The following is a 19,955-nucleotide window of genomic DNA, read 5'->3' on the forward strand; positions in this document are numbered from 1 at the left end:
ATCTCCTATGCTGGAGGCCAGCTGGGAATTAACGTTAAGAACAACAGCAACAAAAAATTTATTCCCAATTGATAGCTCTTAGTTTTAAAACCTTAGCATTTAATATTATGCAAGAGATGGCAACTAAGATGTCTAATTTTACTTCTGGGCTAATTTCTCTTTTAAATAGACTTTGAATTAATTTTCTAACAGTCCTAAATAGTGACTTACTAAAATGCATCCCTTGGCAAGACACAGTAGCTCACACCTGTAATCCCAGCACTTTGGGAGGCCAAGACAGAGCATAACGTGAGCTCAGGAGTTCAAGACCAGCCTGGGCAACATGGCGAAACCCCATCTCTACTAAAAATAGCCAGGTGTGGTAGCATGTGCCTGTTGTCCCAGCTACTCAGGAGGCTGAGGTGGGAGAATTCATTAAGCTTGAGAGTTGGAGGCTGTAGTGAGTCATGATTGTGCCACTGCACTCCTGCTTAGATAACAGAGACTGTCTCAAAAAATAAGAATAAATAATACATTTTAAAAACGCATCCCTTGACAAGTTTCACATGTATTTAAGAAGCATCGGGGCCAGGCCCGGTAGCTCACGCCTGTAATTCCACCACTTTGGGAGGCCGAAGAGGGTAGATCACAAGGTCAGGAGTTCAAGACCAGCCTGGCTAAGATGGTGACACCTCATCTCGACTAAAAATACAAAAATTAGCCGGGTGTGGTGGTGGGCACCTGTAATCCCAGCTACTCAGGAGGCTGAGGCAGAGAATTGCTTGAACCTGGGAGGTGGAGGTTGCAGTGAGCTGAGATCACACCATTGCACTCCAGCCTGGGTGACAGAACAAGACTCCATCTCAAAAAGAAAAAAACAAAAAATAAAAACAGCAGCATCAGAACACGTTGATCCTCTGGCCACCAGATGGCACTGTGGTTCAGCTAACAGAACCTCGGCCCGCTTCACAGCCCTCTGTGGATTAACTTGTACTTAAGGTATAATTATAACCTGTTCTCTAGGTCGCCAGCATGGAGCAACACAGCAGTAATGGGCTTAATTCCTGTTAGTAAAGAGTGGGAGTAGCACTAAATGTGCCTTTCAATCCTCTGAGGTTTTTCCAGGCACACAGAATTGTGCCAGTAATTAGCTCATGTTTAAGTAATGACTTTACAGAATCTCTAATGTGTAAGTGCAAAATTTATAAGTGAGGACTTTTAATAGAAAATAAATAAGCACTTTTGATTTTTAAATAAGTAGTTTAATCCTTAAGTTTTCAAATGGAATTTACCTTAATGTATAGATAACTGGGAACTTAACAACTTGCAACCAACGATTTTTTTTTTTTTTTTTTTCCCACTCGGACTGTTGGTTTCTGTATGTCAGAACATTCATGTGCAAAGATTTGGGAACAGTCTAGTCTTGAGAATTTTATCATGAAATTATTTTCTCAGCAAAAGATGCTGTAGTACTTAGACTGGAAGGAAAGTGGAGGTAACACGTTCTGGTAGCTATAGTTGAGATAGGGCATATAGAGTTTTTGATTATGGCCCTCAACCAGCCTTCTCTTATGATCACTACAGCCTAAGCTTGTGATGTGCTTAGTTGAAATGAAACAAGCCTAGAACTTCACGGTATCACACAGGAAATTATTACACAGGTATGACTTGTCAGGGACCAAAAAAGTGCCCATTTGCTCTACTTGCTGTCTTAGGACCAGTGATTCTGTTTCGTATAAGCTTCAGGACCAAATCAAAATGGAATTGACATGTATTGTCTTTTTCTTATGATATTTATTTTCAAAAAGCACAGTTCTCTTGGAGAATAGGTACCTCTCTTTCTGCAATTCCTTTGGAAACCTTGCCACATATGCTTCTGTCTCAGGCCAGTTAAGGTTTTGGAACCCAGATGACTTGAATGCTTCACAGAGCGGATCTTCGCCTCCCCAAGACTGGATAGAAGAGAAACTGCAAGAAGTGTGTGAAGATTTGGGGATCACCCGGGATGGTCACCTGAACCGGAAGAAGCTGGTCTCTATCTGTGAGCAGTATGGTTTACAGAATGTGGACAGAGAGGTAAACCTCATAGTATAATTTACTCAGGAATGATAATGATGGTAAAAGCGTAGCTGGCCACAGGCTAGGAACAGCTGTAGCGTGGCTCTCTGCAGCTTATTAGACTCCATTTTCTTATTTTTCTAAGAAGTCATTCATGAAGATTCTGTCACTGAGGAGCTCTTGTTGTGTTGTTGAAAAGAAAAACTTGGCTGGGCACGGTGGCTCACGCCTGTATCTCAGCACTTTGGGAGGCCAAGGCGGGCAGATCACAAGGTTAGGAGATCGAGACCATCCTGGCCAATATGGTGAAACCCTGTCTCTACTAAAAATAAAAAAATTAGCTGGGCATGGTGGTGCGTGCCTGTAGTCCCAGCTACTTGGGAGGCTGAGACCGGAAAATCACTTGAACCCGAGAGGCAGAGGTTGCAATGAGCCGAGATCACGCCACTGTACTCCAGCCTGGGTGACAGAGTGAGATTCTGTCTCAAAAAAAGAAAAGAAAAGAAAAAAGTGACAAGAGCTGACACGAGCTTTTGTAAGCTCACTGTGCTACGCATATTATCCCATGTGCAACTGTCAGGCACTAGCTCTGTGTAGTATGATGTCAGATGTATTTGTAGAGGTGCCATTCACAGAATAAAATGTGGGAAACATGTGGAGTTAAGAATTATGCACGGGTTTCAGTAGATTTGAGTTGGGGGAGTGTTTTGAAGGCCAGAATGATAAATTTAAGTTTTTGGAAAGAGCATTGAGTATCATCCCTGAGTTCCTAAGCAGATTGAGCAATATATAGAAAGATCTTGCTTGCTGACGAGGAGCTAAACTGCTTTTACATATTGGCACGAAGAGCACCTTGGGTAAGAGCAGCCAGCAGCCATCACAATATTCTGGTCATGGGGAAATGGAAACGGGTAGATTTGTTGTTTTGAAAATACTAAGAAGAGTGTTGAAGGGGCCCCCAAAAGACTCTTCTTTGGTGAAACTCTGGGCTTTATGTTTTCTAAAAAATTAAGAGAGGAACTGGTAGAACCGGGTGCATGAATAGCTGTGAAACAAAAGAATATAAATAATTCTAAGATATTCCTTCCAGTGAGCTGAAAATAAGGATTGGAGAGACTTAGATTAGGGCTACAGTTGTAGCTTTGGGAATCTTGATTATAATGATATTTTAAACCATGCTTTCTGCTTGCTCAGGGGATAAGTGGTATTATTTTTCTAAACAAATAATAGCTTTTGATTTATCATCAAAAGCTTCCGAGTAGCCTAGCTTACAGAATCTTTTTTTGTTTGTTTGTTTTCTCCTTCTTCCTTGTATATTTGATCATTATATACTCTGTTTACCTGTTTAATGGCTCAGTGGTAATTTATTTTTCATTGGTGACTATGAGTCATAAAGTTAAATTTATTCTCCTGAATATAAATCAGCACAATATGCGGAATCTTGAGTTGTTTTTGCCAAAAAATATGGCACAAACTTGGATTATTTATCTAAAACCAGCTCTTGGAATAAACTGTCCCCATTTGCGGAGAGCTGTATTTTCTTCTGTGGTGGAGTGTCCAAAGCTCAGGAAAAGAATTAGCACATTTAGTTACTTTCCTCTGGCCTGAGGACAAGCAGAGGATTGCTTATTGAATATAGCTTTTACTTAGTGTTTTTCCTGCTAAAGAAAAATCATGAAATACTGTAGTACTTAGTATTACAAGCTCTAAACCACAGAGGAGCTGGAAGTTCAAGATGATCTCATTAACTTGGAATCCTAAAATTTTACAACTGAAAGCCATTTTAGATTTAGTCACCTCTCATTTGATAGATAGAGTGAAATCATGGCTGTTCTCTGTGTTCATGAAGGGGAACTAGAGTCACTATCTTACGCCTATAACTAGCACACCCCTTTCCAAAATCAAGAACAGTGACAGGGCAGAGATGCAAACTGGCATGCTCAATGCCAAAGCTGGCCCCAAGCCTATTTTATTTGTCATGCCCAGTGTTGTTAAAATTGAACGTTTTGCTATATTAAGGAAAAAATCAGGAGATTTTTCTAAAAACTTAAAGATTTGGCTCCATTTTGTGGGCAGTAAGATGCAGCCTTTAGAGAGGACATGCGCTCCTTTTGACAGACATGCGCTCCTTTTGACAGACATGTGCTCCTTTTGAGAGACATGCACTCCTTTAGAGAGACACGCACTCCTTTAGAGAGGACGTGCGCTCCTTTAGAGAGACATGTGCTCCTTTAGAGAGGACTTGAGCTCCTTTAGAGGGGATGTGCGCTCCTTTAAAGAGACATGCGCTCCTTTCGACAGACATGCACTCCTTTTGAAAGGACATGCGCTCCTTTAGAGAGGACATGCGCTCCTTTAGAGAGGACATGCGCTCCTTTGGAGAAGACATGCGCTCCTTTCGACAGACATGCGCTCCTTTTGACAGACATGCGCTCCTTTAGAGAGGACATGCGCTCCTTTAGAGAGGACATGCGCTCCTATAGAGAGACATGCGCTCCTTAAGAAAGGACATGTGCTCCTTTAGAGAGACATGCGCTCCTTTAGAGAGGACATGCGCTCCTATAGAGAGACATGCGCTCCTTAAGAAAGGACATGTGCTCCTTTAGAGAGACATGCGCTCCTTTCAACAGACATGCACTCCTTTAGAGAGACATGCGCTCCTTTAGAGAGACAAGCTCTCCTTTAGAGGGGACGTGCGCTCCTTTAGAGAGGACATGCACTCCTTTAGAGAGACATGTGCTCCTTTAGATGCGCTCCTTTAGAGGGGACGTGTGCTCCTTTAGAGAGACATGCGCTCCTTTAGAAAGACATGCGCTCCTTTAGAGAGACATGCGCTCCTTTAGAGAGGACATGCACTCCTGTGTCCAGTTTCCCAGAACTCAATACTTTTTTTGTTGTTGAGATGGAGTTTCACTCTTGTTGCCCAGGCTGGAGTGTAATGGCATGATCTCGGCTCACCACAGCTTCCTCCTCCTGGGCTCAAGCAATTCTCCTGCCTCAGCCTCCTGAGTAGCTGGGATTACAGGCGAGTGCCGCCACGCCCAGCTAATTTTTTTGTAATTAGAGACAGGGTTTCGCCTTGCCTCACGAATTTTGTATTTTTAGTAGAGATGGAGTTTCTCCGTGTTGGTCAGGCTGGTCTTGAACTCGCGATCTTGGGTGATCTCTCCGCCTCGGCCTCCCAAAGTGCAGGGATTACAGGCATGAGTCACCACGCCCAACCAGCTACTTTCTAATGTCTTAAACTCATCTTGCCTCATTCATTGACATCACCTTCCAGGCCTCTTTTAGCGTTTGGGTTTATGATTATTTTCCAACTTACACTTCAGTAAACCAACCATCCAAAGACCTAGTCCATGTATCCCGGGGAATAAGAATGTCCTCACAGTTCCAGAGATAGCTCCTGCTCAAAGTGTAGGGTGTGCCCAGTTGCTCATTTAACAGGCATTGTTTTCTGCCTGGCCCCCCCACATCTTCTGAATCCACACTCTTTTATTCATCACTTGGCCACTCCACCATCTAAAATAACTGGAAGGACTCTGCAGGTACTAGGTCTTTAGGCAGTCTGGAAGCTATGCACTGATTTGGCTGATGTCACAAGGTCAAGCAGTGTGGATCTAAGGTTAGAGCCAAACTCTTAACCTTAACTTCAGTCAACACACCTGGACTTGACTGTAGTTTCTGGTATGGTGGTCCTGAAAGCCTTGTCCTCTAGGAAAGCAGTATTTTGGTTGATAAGAACAGGACCAGAAAAGTTAAGGGATCTTGGCAACCCCAAATATCTTTTCATTGATTTGATCAGAGGATTGTCTTTTAGGAATTGTTGCTTTTTACAAACATTTCCACTCTTCAGAATGGTTTTCTTGTTTCAGAGTTCCCTCCAGGGGAAGTAATATGAAAGCAAGAATGGGAACTGATGTTTCCTACTGGATATGAATTGGGAAGGAAAAAAAAGCATTTGAGATGAAACAATTGCCTCAAGCTCTTACATGAAGAATGAAATCAACAGTAATGAGATTGTATCAATCCTAGCAGGAGTCCAGATTTACGAAATGAATTCTGAAACTTTGAGAATGTTTTGCAGAGAATTTAGGCCTATGTTAGAAGGGCTCCAGTTGTAGGCTCAAATGCAACAAGAGCAATTTGTTGCTTATTCTCTCTCCTTGCTGCTCAGTGGCATGGGTCTCAACTGGGAGCTTGTTAGAAATGCTGAATCTGAGTCCCCACCACTGGACTTGCTATATTGGAGTCTGCATTTTAGAGATTTCCGTTTTGTATGTTAGAGGCATGTTTCTATAGAAACATTTTCGCCCCCAGAATAAAGAGGAATCTGACTGCTAGTAGGAGGGCTTTGCCTTTCCCAGGACCTTGCCTTTCTTCTTTGTTCTGTGGCTTCAGTCATTCACGTTGCTCTATTCACCTTCCTTTTCCTCTGTGGAACTAGGGAACAACCCATTCCCAGGCAAGCCTCTAGATGGGGCTGTAGCCCAATCTCCCCTTCCCTATTACAGGATAAGGCTATTTGATTACCGTCAGAGGGTGCAGAATAGCCAGCCAGAACTCCCTTGGCTTTGCATCTCTTGAAACTCTTCTGTAGCACACACATAAAATCCTTCTCACCTAATCTTTGTTTCTCCTGTGCTAAAACATTAAAACAAAAAGCCAACACACACAGTAATTGTTGCAAGTATGTTCTATACCCCAGGTTATGGATTTCAGACCCCAAATCTGAATTGTAGTCATGTCATTGTAATCCATCCCAAACCAAATTCTGCTGTGCTAGCATACCAATTTCAAAAATTCAACATAAAGAAAATATCACATAGGGTCACCACAGTATAAAGGTGTAATGGAGCTGGGCATGGTAGCTCATACCTATAATCCCAGCACTTTGGGAGGCCAAGGCAGGCAGATCACAAGGTCAAGAGATTGAGACCATCCTGGCCAACATGGTGAAACCTCATCTCTACTAAATTAGCTGGGTGTGGTGGTGCATGCCTATAGTCCCAGCTACTCAGGAGGCTGAGGCAGGAGAATCACTTGAACCCAGGAGGCAGAGGCTGCAGTGAGCTAAGATCATGTCACTGTACTCCAGCCTGGGCAACAGAACAAGACCTGTCTCAAAAAAAAAAAAAAAAAACAAACAAACAAAGGTATAACAGATGTCCGACCACTTTTTACTGTTATGACACTGGGAAGCTGTATCTTTATATTATTTAGGTAACTGTTTTTTAATTTGTAAAAACAATGCGTAACAACATTAAAGATTGCCTATTTTAGGAGTGTGAGTAAAAGAGACGAAGAGTCTTATGCTAAATTGCGTAAGATGATAGAGATGTTGGAAATGGACTTTAGTTTGTGCAAAGGAGGAGGGTGTATTGCTGGTAAGGGGAATCAGTACAATGAGAATAAAGGGGCATAATTAGATTTCTGTAGTCCTGGAACCCACAGTGGTGCTGATTCCTATTGGCCAGAAGTCAGCTTTGGGCCTTGTGTTGTTTTGAGTGAAGTATTTAAAATATGTGGTGACTCTCTTCTAGATGCTCGAGGAAGTATTCCATAATCTTGATCCTGATGGTACAATGAGTGTAGAAGACTTTTTCTATGGTTTGTTTAAAAACGGAAAATCCCTGACACCATCAGCATCTACTCCATACAGACAACTAAAAAGGCACCTTTCCATGCAGGTAAAACATAAGCAAAAGTGAATAAAAGTTAGAACCCATTTGAGTAATGTCTAATAAATTAATCTGTTGTCTGAAGCAAAATACTAAGGAAAGAGAGGAAAGCAAAAGAAGAATTAGAAAGACTTAACCATTAGGAAGGAAAGGTTGGGTTTGAGAAATGACCATAAATTACAGTGGGAAGACCACTAAGGATACCTTGTAATGTCAGCTCTAGGTCAGAAGAAATCTGGTGTTAATTAGGGACACAGCTCATTTTATGTCAGAGAACTCTCTACCGAAACAGTTGGTTTTGATAATCTCTGTAGACTTGACTCACTTGGGAACAGAGATCAGAGAGGCTGCATGACTTCCTTCCTAGCACTGTAAATTAGAGAAACATGCCTTCTATCCATTGTGGTCAGGACTCACCAATGTCTTGTTGAAATGCCCAGAATCAAGCTAGGCTTACCCAAGTCTCTTCCTTCTTCCAGTCTTTCGATGAAAGCGGACGACGTACCACAACCCCATCGGCAATGACGAGTTCCATTGGCTTTCGGGTCTTCTCCTGCCTGGATGATGGGATGGGCCATGCATCTGTGGAGAGAATACTGGACACCTGGCAGGAAGAGGGCATTGAGAACAGCCAGGAGATCCTGAAGGTGGGGCAGCTAAGACGGGAGAAAAATGACAAACCGGAGAAGGGTTGAACATTTTCAATTTTTTTTTTTAAACTGTGATTCGATTTGATTTCTCCTTAATGGTTCTTCTGTTCACCAGGTCTCAAAGATAAGAGGTAACTTTTTTTTAGCCCTTTTAACCGGGAGCCTGTTAAGCACTTTCTGTGTGTTTAACCCCCAAATTGTTGACATGAGAAATACTCTTACAATTGTGTTTATTTCCAGTGCCATTAGATTTGGTGTGTTTTTTTGTTTGTTTTTGTTTTTGAGACGAAGTCGCGCTTTGTCACTCAACCTGGAGTGTAAGGGCATGATCTCAGCTCACTGCAACCTCTACCTCCCAGGATCAAGCAATTCTCTTGCCTTAGCCTCCTGAGTAGCTGGGACTACAGGCGCTCACCACCATGTCCAGCTAATTTTTGTATTTTTTGTAGAGACGGGGTTTTACCATGCTGGTCAGGCTGGTCTTGAACTCCGGACCTCAGTAGGCCCACCTCGGCCTCCCAAAATGCTGGGATTATGGGCATGAGCCACTGCACCCGGCCAAGATATTTTTTTTTTTGTTTTAATGCAAATAACCATGTTATGCTTTTTTTAGAGAAAACTTAACTGTGTTCTAGATTGATGGCTGTTTCTAGGCAATCACTAAAGAAATGGAATTGTCTGCTTTCTAGATCATTGTCAACTCTCAGAGTTTGTATAATCTTCATGTTTTCTGCTTTCAGAGGGTGGAATGAGTGATTTGTTTTTGAACTTATGCCTTGTTCTGATTTCTAGGCCTTGGATTTCAGCCTTGATGGAAATATCAACTTGACAGAATTAACACTGGCTCTTGAAAATGAACTTTTGGTCACTAAGAATAGCATTCACCAGGCAGCTCTGGCCAGCTTTAAGGCTGAAATTCGGCATTTGTTGTGAGTTGAGGCGAAGGTTCGCCTGCCCCATTCCCTTTCTGACTTGTCCAGCAGGTCATTCAGATGCCGTGGATAGACGTCCTTCTATTCTGTATGCAAATGTTGCTCGTCTTCTGTCATTCAGCTGCAGGAATCAGTTTGTTTCCTACAGTTTATCATTTCCTTAAACTGTAGGAAAATTACAGAGAACTGAGATGGACATGCAGGCTTTCAAAGGGAAGGGCGAAAGTGCCTTTTTGTTTCGGGAGGTTTTGGTTGTCTTGGTTTTGCTTCTGTATTGATGCAAGCCAGATGAGAGCTTTTCTGGGTCTGCTTGTTGCTTAGCAACAGTTTCCCATTAACTCAGTGTATTTCTGATCCTAGGGAACGAGTTGATCAAGTGGTCAGAGAAAAAGAGAAGCTACGATCTGATCTGGACAAGGCCGAGAAGCTCAAGTCTTTAATGGCCTCAGAGGTAGATGATCACCATGCAGCCATAGAGCGGCGGAATGAGTACAACCTCAGGTGAGGCCCCTCCTCACCCACCACCCTGGCCCAGGGCAGTGGTGCCTGCAGCTGCAGGGGCAGAACAGAGCGTAGGGAACTCTGCTGGCCAGCCTGTTGGCCACACCTGCTGGAGTGACTTAGGTGTGGCCAAGCCCTAAGGGAAAGCAGGACACACTAGATATTTTATTCAGGTGCTTTTCATCTCTGTGTTTCTGTGTTTGCATTTTTGGTGGATCACTATTGGGACCTCTGAAAGATGTGAGGGCAGCTTGTCATTGTTCTTCCTTACAGGAAACTGGATGAAGAGTACAAGGAGCGAATAGCAGCCTTAAAAAATGAACTCCGAAAAGAGAGAGAGCAGATCCTGCAGCAGGCGGGCAAGCAGCGTTTAGAACTTGAACAGGAAATCGAAAAGGCAAAAACAGAAGAAAACTATATCCGGGACCGCCTGGCCCTCTCTTTAAAGGTAATCATCGTATTAGTTCTGTGGTCTGCGTCCCTGCTGGGAACACCATGTGGAAAACTACAGCTTTGGAAGGGGACATGTTTGCACAGAGTTCAGTCCAAAAATCCTCTAAGTTCGCCCAGCTGGGTCTTCCCCAAGACTTGGCAGAGCCCTGCTAGAATCTGGTTTTCAGCAGGGCTACCCAGTCTCCTGGTTTGCTCATACTATTGATTAGCATATCTTGTTGTTCTCTCCCGCTGTGGGTGCACTGGGTCTTCAGGACTGTTTGGCACCTGGCTGACCCCTTGGTTCTTCCAGCTACTCCTCCAAACCTGGCTCTCGCCCTCAGAGCCCTCTCTCCTTGCCTGCCCGCCCCCCTCATTCTTAGCAGATGGTCTTGCCTCCTGCTACATGGATGCGTGTTTCTCTCAGCCTCCAAATGTGCTTTTTCTTCTCTTTTCTTTTGAGATGGGGTCTCACTCTGTCACTCAGACTGGAGTATAGTGGTGCAATCATAGCTTATTGCAGCCTTAAACTCCTAGGCCCAAGTGATCCTGCAGCCTCAGCCTGCCAAGTAGCTGGGACTATAGGCTCATGTTGTTATGCTCAGCTAATTAAAAAAAAAAAAAAAAAAAAAATTTTTTTTTTTTTTTTTGGCATCCCCGGCACTTTGGGAGGCCAAAGAGGGCAGATCACTTGAGGTCAGGAGTTCAAGATTAGCCTGGCCAACATGGTAAAGCCCTGTCTCTACTAAAAATACAAAAAATTATCCGGGTGTAGTGGTGGGTTCCTGTAATCCCAGCTACTCGGGAGGCTGAGGCAGGAGAACTGCTTGGACCTGGGAGATGGAGGTTGTAGTGAGTGGAGATCGTGCCACTGCACTCCAGCCTGGATGACAGAGCAAGATTGTGTCTTAAAAAAAAAAAATGTGTAGAAATGAGGTCTTGTTATGATGCCTAGGCTGGTATCAAACCCTGGCCTCAAACAGTCCTCCCACCTCGGCCTCCAAATATACCTTGCCTCTCAAACATCCTCCCGTCTTTCCTGTGCCTCAGTGAAGGAAGTGGCCCTTCTCTTTCCTGGACTCTTACACCAGGTAATAAGGTACAAGGGCTCTGGAGTCAGGCTGCCTGGTTCACATCTGGGTACCACCACTTACTGAAAAACTTTGATCAGGTTCTTCAGTCTGTTTCCTAATGTTAAAAATGGGCAGCACCATAATATCTACCCTATAGAACTGATGGGGAGACTAAATGAGATGATGCGCATCCAGTGTCTGGAAAGTAGTAAGTGTGTGGGAAATGTTTGCTGTTATTGCTGTTGTGAAAGGTTCTTGAAACTCTTCACATCAAAAACTGAGCTAGTTTTCACTCCCTAGCCGTCTGTTTCCTCTCATGAATTTCTCCCTAATCAATATCAACACCATGAGGTATAAGTCTCAGAAGCTAAAGTTCCTCGTCATCTTCCCTCATTGTTACTTGTCAGTCTGTAAGTTATGTTGATGCTTCAACGTGACTCTCAGATTTATCTCCTTCCTCTGCATTTCTCCAGCCTCGGATTAGGTTCAGAATTATGATGTCTCAGTTAATTAATGTGTGTCTTGATCAGTTCTTTCTTCCATCTCTCCCACCTCCATATGGCTGCCAGTTACCTAACTAAAGATCAGTTATAGTCGTGCAGTTACCACCCTTTGCAGAAAACAACAACAAAAACAATGTGTCAGCAGTCCAGGCTCCTGAAAGGGAGCTCATCCTCATACCTTTTTTTTTCTTTTGTTTAATTGTGCTTTAGATTCTGGAGTACATGTGTAGATCATGCAGGATTGTTGCATAAGTATACACATGGCAATGTGGTTTGCTTTGCTGCCTCCATCCCTCCATCGCCTGCATCTGTCATTTCTCTCATGTTATCCCTCCCCAACCTCCTTACCCCCCCATCCCTCTGCTATTCCCCCCCAACAGACCCCAGTGTGTGATACACCCCTCCCTGTGTCCATGTGTTTTCATTGTTCAACACCAGCTATCAGTGAGAACATGCGGTGTTCGATTTTCTGTTCTTGTCAGTTTGCTCAGAATGATGGTTTCCAAATTCATCCATGTCTCTACAAAGGATACAAACTTACAAACTCATCATTTTTTATGGCTGCATAGTATTCCCTGGTGTATATTTGCCACATTTTCTTTGTACAGTCTATCATTGATGGACATTTGGGTTGGTTCCATGTCTTTGCTATTGTAAACAGTGCCACTGTGAACATACATGTGCATGTGTCTTTATAATAGAATGATTTATAACCTTTGGGTATATACCCAGTAATGGGATTGCTGGGTCAAATGGAATTTCTATTTCTGGGTCCTTTAGGAAGTGCCACACTGTCTTCCACAATGGTTGAACTAGTTTACACTCCCACCAACGGTGTAAAAGTGTTCCTATTTCTCCACATCGTCTCCAGCATCTGTTGTCTCCAGATTTTTTAATGATCACCATTCTAACTGGTGTGAGGTGGTATCTCAATGTTTTGATTTGCATTTCTCTACTGACCAGTGATGATGAGCATTTTTTCATGTTTGTTGGCCTCATATATGTCTTCTTTTGAAAAGTGTCTGTTCATATCCTTTGCCCACTTTTGAATGGATTTGTTTTTTTTTTTTTCTTGTAAATCTGTTTAGTTCTTTGTAGATTCTGGGTATTAGCTCTTTGTCAGATGGGTAGATCGCAAAATTTTTTTCCCATTCTGTTGGTTGCCAGTTCACTCTAATGATTGTTTCTTTTGCTGTGCAGAAGCTCTGGAGTTTAATTAGGTCCTCATACCTTTCAAACTTGAGCTCCTGCCAGCAAGTCCCAGTGCCATGCCCTCCCCGACCCCACTACACCTACCTCAGCTCTCTCCATGCCCCAGAGGGCAGAGCACATTTATGCACCTTCACTGCTTTCCCCAACACTGCAGTCCAAATTACTTTTTCATTCCCATTACATTTACTTTCTTCTTGCCAAGAGATAGCACATTTCCCATTTGGTCACATAGAGTTGTATCCACATCCACCTCCCTCCCCAAGATAATCACAGTATCTGATTTGTCCATGTCCAGAGCAGCAAGTAAACTGCACTGCCTGATACAAGAAGATTACTCCATGTTATTCTAGCCTCTACATTTAGATGTACTTTGAAAGATTGATGTTACAGAATTGGCATTTTAGGGGAAGGTAGTGTTTTTTAAATGCTCCAGGTACATTATATTTTATTTACGTCAGTGTATGAGGGTGTGAACTAGAATATACTAAAAATATACTGGCTCTGTATTCTTTTGGCAAAATGTGCTTTGAAAATGGTGTTCTTCCAATCAGCCTTTAACATTGGAAAAGAAAAATGTCAAATGGCGTGTGTGTGTGTGTGTGTGTGCGTGCGTGCGTGTGTATTTTAGCAAATGTGGTTGGAAATCTTTCTTGAGAATACTATATATACAGATCCTTTTAAATTAAGAAAACTTCTGTGGGTTTTAGTTGCTGTGTTACTTTATTATAACAAACATATACAAATCATGAGCAATTTATATGTGCAGTTTTGCCATCTTTAAACCAAAATAAATTTATAAGTTAAATAAAAACCAAATCATATCAATAAATTTATTTTAGAGTTACTCTACTTTTTATACTTTTTCTGAGTTCTCTTTTGCTGGCAGCTGAACAAGGTATTTTGTTATCATTTTCTTTCATTTATCAATACTGTCTATTGAGAATATTTTTATATTCTATGGCAATGCTGTCCAATTGATATATAATGCAAGCCACAAATGTAATTTCAGTTTGCAAGTAGTCACATTGAAAGGTGAAAAGAAACAGGTGAAACCAATTTCAAATCATCTTGTTTAATCCAGTATCTCAAAACGATGATCACTTTGACACATCAGTGTACAAAAATTATTACTAAGCTATTTTACATTTTGGGACTATTCAAAGTCTGGTATGTATTTTACTCTTACAGTCTGTCCTAGACACACTTCGGGGGCTTAGTACCCAGTGTGGCTACTGGCAGCTACCTCTTTTGGACTGTACAGTCCTACGTGATCAGAAACAAAAAGGCAAACTTTTTTTGTTATAAAATAGATATCAACCTTTTATATTTACTTTTGCCTCCTGTAGTGTACAACCTTTAAGATGGATAAACATCTTTACAGTACTGATTTATGCTATATATAACATGGTACCACAGTTTGCTAATTACTTAATCTGTGCCACATTAAATTTCCCCATGCTTGTTCAGGAAAACAGTCGTCTGGAAAATGAGCTTCTGGAAAATGCAGAGAAGTTGGCAGAATATGAGAATCTGACGAACAAACTTCAGCGAAATTTGGAAAATGTGTTAGCAGAAAAGGTAAATCTGTTGAAATCTAATTTCCTGATAGGCAGCCTACTTTATGTAGTTTACTCAAAAGAACAGAAACAATGCCACCAGAACACTTTTTATTAGGGAATTACTGGAGTAGCTAAAGGGAGGTCTAACTTTTGCAGGGATATAATTTACTAAGTTGGTTATGAAGGAGAACATTGCCTGGCACTGCGAAATGATCCCTGCCTTCATTGAACACATCACTCAGTGTGTTCTCCCCATCACTCAGTTGGTGGTGTTTCTGCTTAAATGTCACATGCCTGTCATACTCAAGAGACTGGGTGAATACCCGAAACTGGGTCTTTGCTGTGCTGGGTCAAAGAAGGGCACTGGGGTGGGGAAAAATAACGGCTTTACCCTTTTCCCCTTCTAGTTTGGTGACCTCGATCCCAGCAGTGCCGAGTTTTTCCTGCAAGAGGAGAGACTGACACAGATGAGAAATGAGTATGAGCAGCAGTGCAGGGTAGGTAGACAGAGAACACCGAGTAAGTGCGGGAGTGCCTGGGTTCAGATCCTAGCTTTGCCGTTCCCTAGCTCTGTGACCCTAAGCAAGTCACTTAATCTGTGGGCACTTCAATTCCTCATGCATAAAATGGTAAAAATAAAAGCACCCACCACAAAAGGTTGTAGTGAAAATTCCATGAGTGAGTATAGGTAAAGTGCTTAGAACAGAACCAAGGATAGAGTAAGCCTTTACATAAATGTTAGCTATTAACATTATTATTCAATATCCTGAACTATAGGAAATTATGCAAACTGCATTTAAGTCTGCTTCGTCTATGTCAGAAATTGCTGGTGCTGAGAGGAAAATGTGGTTTTACTCCAAATGGAGGAATATGTGGGCATGGTGATGTGCTTATTCAAAAATTAGCCTTTCCCGATTGATTGTTGCAGACCTAATCTGATGTGATTTGGGTTTGTCCTGAGGGTTTTTTTTCTGAATACATTCCTTACTCCATTTATTTATAAAATGCAAATGAAGCAGAAACCACTCAAGTCTTAGCTAGTCAACCATTCCCAATTTCTGCCAGGAGAGACACAAACATTTTTACAAATAACAAGAATCTTTGACTTAAAAAAAGTTCCCCTAAAGTTAGGAATTTGAATATTTTTCTTAAACCAGAAACATGTGTTCATTTTAATAAAACAAATATAACTGAGTTCCAGCTGCTACAATAAAAACTTTAATTGTGCAGAGATGAGGAAAACAATCATAATATGAAGTGACTTGCAGCCCTCCTTTTCAGGAAATACATGTGCATGTTTAAGAAACATTTCTACTGCTTTCATAATTAAACTGCTGATGGTTCCAATCAAAGGTATTTTCTAAATGTCTTTAAATTGAATGAATTCATCAGTAAAATTTGTCAGCTCTACCTTCAGAAATTCCCCCAGTTCCCCTACTTATTTTCTTTCTTTGTTTTGAGACAGAGTCTTGCTCTGTCACCCAGGCTGGAGTGCAGTGGCCCGATGTTGGCTCACTGCAGCCTCCACCTCCTGGATTCAAGCGATTCTCTTGCCTCAGTCTCCTGAGTAGCTAGGATTACAGGTGCCCACTACAACTCCTGGCTGATTTTTGTTGTTTTTTTTCAGTAGAGACAGGGTTTCACTATGTTGGCCCTGCTGGTCTTGAACTCCTGACCTCAAGTGATTTGCCTTCCAAAGGGCTGCGATTCAGGTGTGAGCCGCCATGCCCAGCCTCATCCACTTGTTTTCTTAACAGCTTTATACACTATATATTTTATCCATTTAAGGTATAAATTCAATCTTTTATTGTATTGACAGAATTCTGTAAACATCACCGCATTCAATTTTAGAACATTTTCATCACCCCAGGAAGAAACCCCTACTCCACTTAGCCATAATCTCTCTCATGTCCCCAGCCCTAGGCAACTACGAATCTACTTCTGCAGATTTGCCTGTTCTATACGTTTCATAGAAATGGAATCTTCTAATAGTCCTTTGTGACCGACTTCCTTCATTTAGCATAATGTTTTTAAAGTTCATGTTGTAGCATGTATCAGTTCTTCATTTCTTGAATAATATTCCATTGTGTAGGGAGACCACATTTTGTTTTTCCATTCACCAGTTAATGGACATTTGGGGGTCTTTGGCTATTATGAATAACGCAGCTATGAAAATTTGTGTGCAAGTTTTTGTGTGGGCATACACCTAGGTCATATGGTAACCCTACGTTTAACCTTTTGAGGAACTGCTAAACCTCTTCCAAAGTGGTTGCACTATTTTATATTCTCACTAGTTTGATAGTTCCCATTTCTCCACTTCTTCACCAACAGTCGTTATTGTAAGTCTTTTTGATTCTTGCCACCCTAATGGGCGTGAAATGCTATCTCATTGTGGCTTTGAATTGTATTTCCCTGATAGATACTGATATTGAGTATCTTGTACATGTATATATTAGTCATCTGTATCTTTTCATTAGAGAAATATTCAAATAATTTGCCCATTCTAAAAATTGTCTTATTATTGAGTTGTAATAGCCTTTATATTTTCTAGTCACAAGTCCCTTATCAGATAGATAATTTGCAAAACATTATTACTTTCCTGATGGTGTCCTTTTAAGCACAAAAGATTTTGTTTTGATGATGTCCAATTTATCCTTTTTGTTGTTGTTGTTATTGTTGTTGCTCATGCTTTTGGTGTCACATGTAAGACCTGTGTTGGTTTTTAAACCCCAGGTATTACAAGACCAAGTAGATGAACTCCAGTCTGAGCTTGAAGAATATCATGCACAAGGCAGAGTGCTCAGGCTTCCCTTGAAGAACTCACTGTCAGAAGAACTTGATGATAACAGCGGTGGCATTGAGCCCAACCAGGGTAAACACATTCAGACAGGTTTTAGATTAAGCCTTTACCTTTGCTTTTAGAACCATGGTTCAGTATAAAATTGCAACATTTTGGCAACCTGAAAAAAAAAAAAAAAAGACTTTGGCCATACTCTTAAATAACTCGTGGTCTGGTTTTTCATTTGTCCTTGAAGTTTTTATGAGAACATTTCCATCTGATTTTGTTATGCCTCAACAAAGGAATGGAAGAATCAAACCACAAGGGTATTTGCTTTGTTTAACAAAACAAACAAAAAACTGGCTGAAAATCTGAGAATCTAGGCCTTGGGAGTATTATAATCCAGGCACTGAGCTCTTGCTGTCCCCTTCAAAGAGCGCGCCTAACTGGTATGAAGATGGTTTTAGAGAGCAGGCCCAGCCAGAAACTACAGAATCCATAGCTGGTTTTCTTATGTTGGCTGTGCTGAATGTCTGTATTGCCTCAGCGGAACAAAGAAGGTAAATAAGGGCTGGCCTCCTGTGCCTTTGAGGAAGATTTTGAGTGGCAAGTTTGGAAGGCAGAGTTTGGGAGCTTCCCACATTAACTATGAGCGCCTTTCCTCTCTCCTGATAGCCTGCCTTTTTTCTTGGTGTGCTGAATTTAGATTTCAGAGAGCGCCCATAATCAGTTATTTTGTTATAAGTACCTTTTTTCAGTGCTACTAGGGATAGGAGTGTTGTTCTGACATGGGTAGTTTATTCCTCCTCTTACTGTAGAATAATTAACAGACTGGGGAGGGAGGAGACAAAGAGGCCTTAAGACCTCTCCTGATTCTTAGCTCATTCTAGTCTGAGGCTCTCACAATGTGATATATCTTGGCAGCTGTTACGGACTCTTCCATAGATGGCCAGGTGTTGGGGTTGTTCCTCATGGGGACAAGAAGCTGTACGATCGTGGTGTGGCTCACACCCTGGGTGTTACTTTCTTAGTTGGGAATATACCATCGAATATGAAGAGAAGGCCCAAAGCAAGTTTGTCAATCTCAGCTGCTAGACCTGTACCCAAGAAAAGTCCCTTTCTCCCATCTGCCTGTGCAGCCCCACATACAAAGCTATTTTGGGTCCCATTGCCTTAAGAGATTAGACATAATCTTTGCATCTATGTATAAGCTTAGCCCCCAACTTATGGTTTATATTTTCAGTGTTACTCTCAGTCATTATCATGGGCAGTTGCAGAGATGAGCTCATGCATGAGTTGAGAATTTCTGCCCACAACTGCCTCTATCCTGGTTCCTAACCTATGCCCTATTTTTTTTTTTAATTTAGCTGTTAATTTAAAATAGGGATCTACCCACACTCCAGGGAATTCATAGGAAATAGCCAGTCTTCTGTAATGTGGAGTGATGGGTTGTAGATAGCGTGACCCATGAAGGTAACTCCTCAAGGCACAGCAACAAGTATGCTGGCCATTCATTTTCCTGCCACATCGTCATTCAGTATTTGCTGGATGGGTAGGAGTCTGGTTGGTTTGACCAAACTACCTCATGCTGTTACCTCAATTTGCAGCATTTTCCTTAGGAGGTAGTCACCTTTAAGCAAGAATTTCCACCACCACCACTACCTGCTGTTCAGAGAGATGGATTCTATTAAAGGTTTCATCCACTGCCTGTACATGAAATAATCCATTAGCCTTCATTTCTTCTTGTTTGCCCTAATGCCTGAAAAGAGAAAAGACTTCTCTTGGCTTCTGTTATTTCCTATTAGTTCACATCTGTGGCAATTCAGGCTGGAAATTATTCCTTAGTTAAATCGGATGTCTCTCCTCAGATGCCACATTGTGTTACTGAAAGAACCTGCCACAGGATCAATGGGTCTCATGTGTTTTCAGGGCTCGGTTCTGAAGAATGCAACCCATTGAATATGAGCATTGAGGCAGAGCTGGTCATTGAACAGATGAAAGAACAACATCACAGGGACATATGTTGCCTCAAACTGGAGCTCGAAGATAAAGTAAGTCCTTCCCACCAATCCACTTCTCTAATTTCTTATGTGCTCTGACAACCTTATGTGTGGAGAGCATTTCCAGTTCTTTTTCTCACAGAGCAGCATATTTTATGCTGGGAACCCACATCCTCAGGATAGTTTTGTAGGTTAATTTTTTCTGGAGAGAGAGTTTCTCCAAAATGTATCTTCAGCCCGGCAATCATGGAACGTGAAGCTTGAAAGCCATTATATTAGCTCCAATTTATTTCTAAAAAAAATCTCAATGAAACTAAAAAAAAGCCCTTTCATGTTGCATTACCTACTAAATTTGGTACAAGTTCTGAACCTTAGCCTCTAAACTCTTTACCAGGAGGCTTCAACTGACGTTTCCAGTCTTCTCTGACACCATTCTTTTGAGTGACCTTCTCCTCCAGCTACAGTTCCCAGTTGTCCATCAAACTGTGTCCTCTTTTGCTTGTGCTATTACAAACTATGCTGATATTAGTTTCTTTCTGCCTCTTGAAAGTCTACTTACCCTTCAGGGTTTATAGCTAATGCTGCCCCTTGCATGAAGC

General features: G+C 41.7%; 1 protein-coding gene across 8 annotated transcripts in view; it reads left to right on the forward strand.

The window, feature by feature from the left end:
- Window positions 1–19,955, forward strand: part of NIN (ninein) — a 111,697-nt gene that overhangs the window by 52,244 nt on the left and 39,498 nt on the right. For all 8 annotated transcript variants that reach the window (XM_074393943.1, XM_074393944.1, XM_074393946.1 and 5 more), the window contains 10 exons: window positions 1,865–2,055; window positions 7,578–7,724; window positions 8,195–8,362; window positions 9,158–9,294; window positions 9,658–9,798; window positions 10,072–10,246; window positions 14,486–14,596; window positions 14,985–15,074; window positions 17,311–17,449; window positions 19,286–19,407. In XM_074393943.1, the coding sequence (XP_074250044.1) occupies window positions 1,865–2,055; window positions 7,578–7,724; window positions 8,195–8,362; window positions 9,158–9,294; window positions 9,658–9,798; window positions 10,072–10,246; window positions 14,486–14,596; window positions 14,985–15,074; window positions 17,311–17,449; window positions 19,286–19,407 (1,421 nt within the window). The remainder of the gene's footprint in view (window positions 1–1,864; window positions 2,056–7,577; window positions 7,725–8,194; window positions 8,363–9,157; window positions 9,295–9,657; window positions 9,799–10,071; window positions 10,247–14,485; window positions 14,597–14,984; window positions 15,075–17,310; window positions 17,450–19,285; window positions 19,408–19,955) is intronic.

Source organism: Saimiri boliviensis, chromosome 2, assembly GCF_048565385.1.
Source record: "Saimiri boliviensis isolate mSaiBol1 chromosome 2, mSaiBol1.pri, whole genome shotgun sequence".
Taxonomy (NCBI): Eukaryota; Metazoa; Chordata; class Mammalia; order Primates; family Cebidae; genus Saimiri; species Saimiri boliviensis.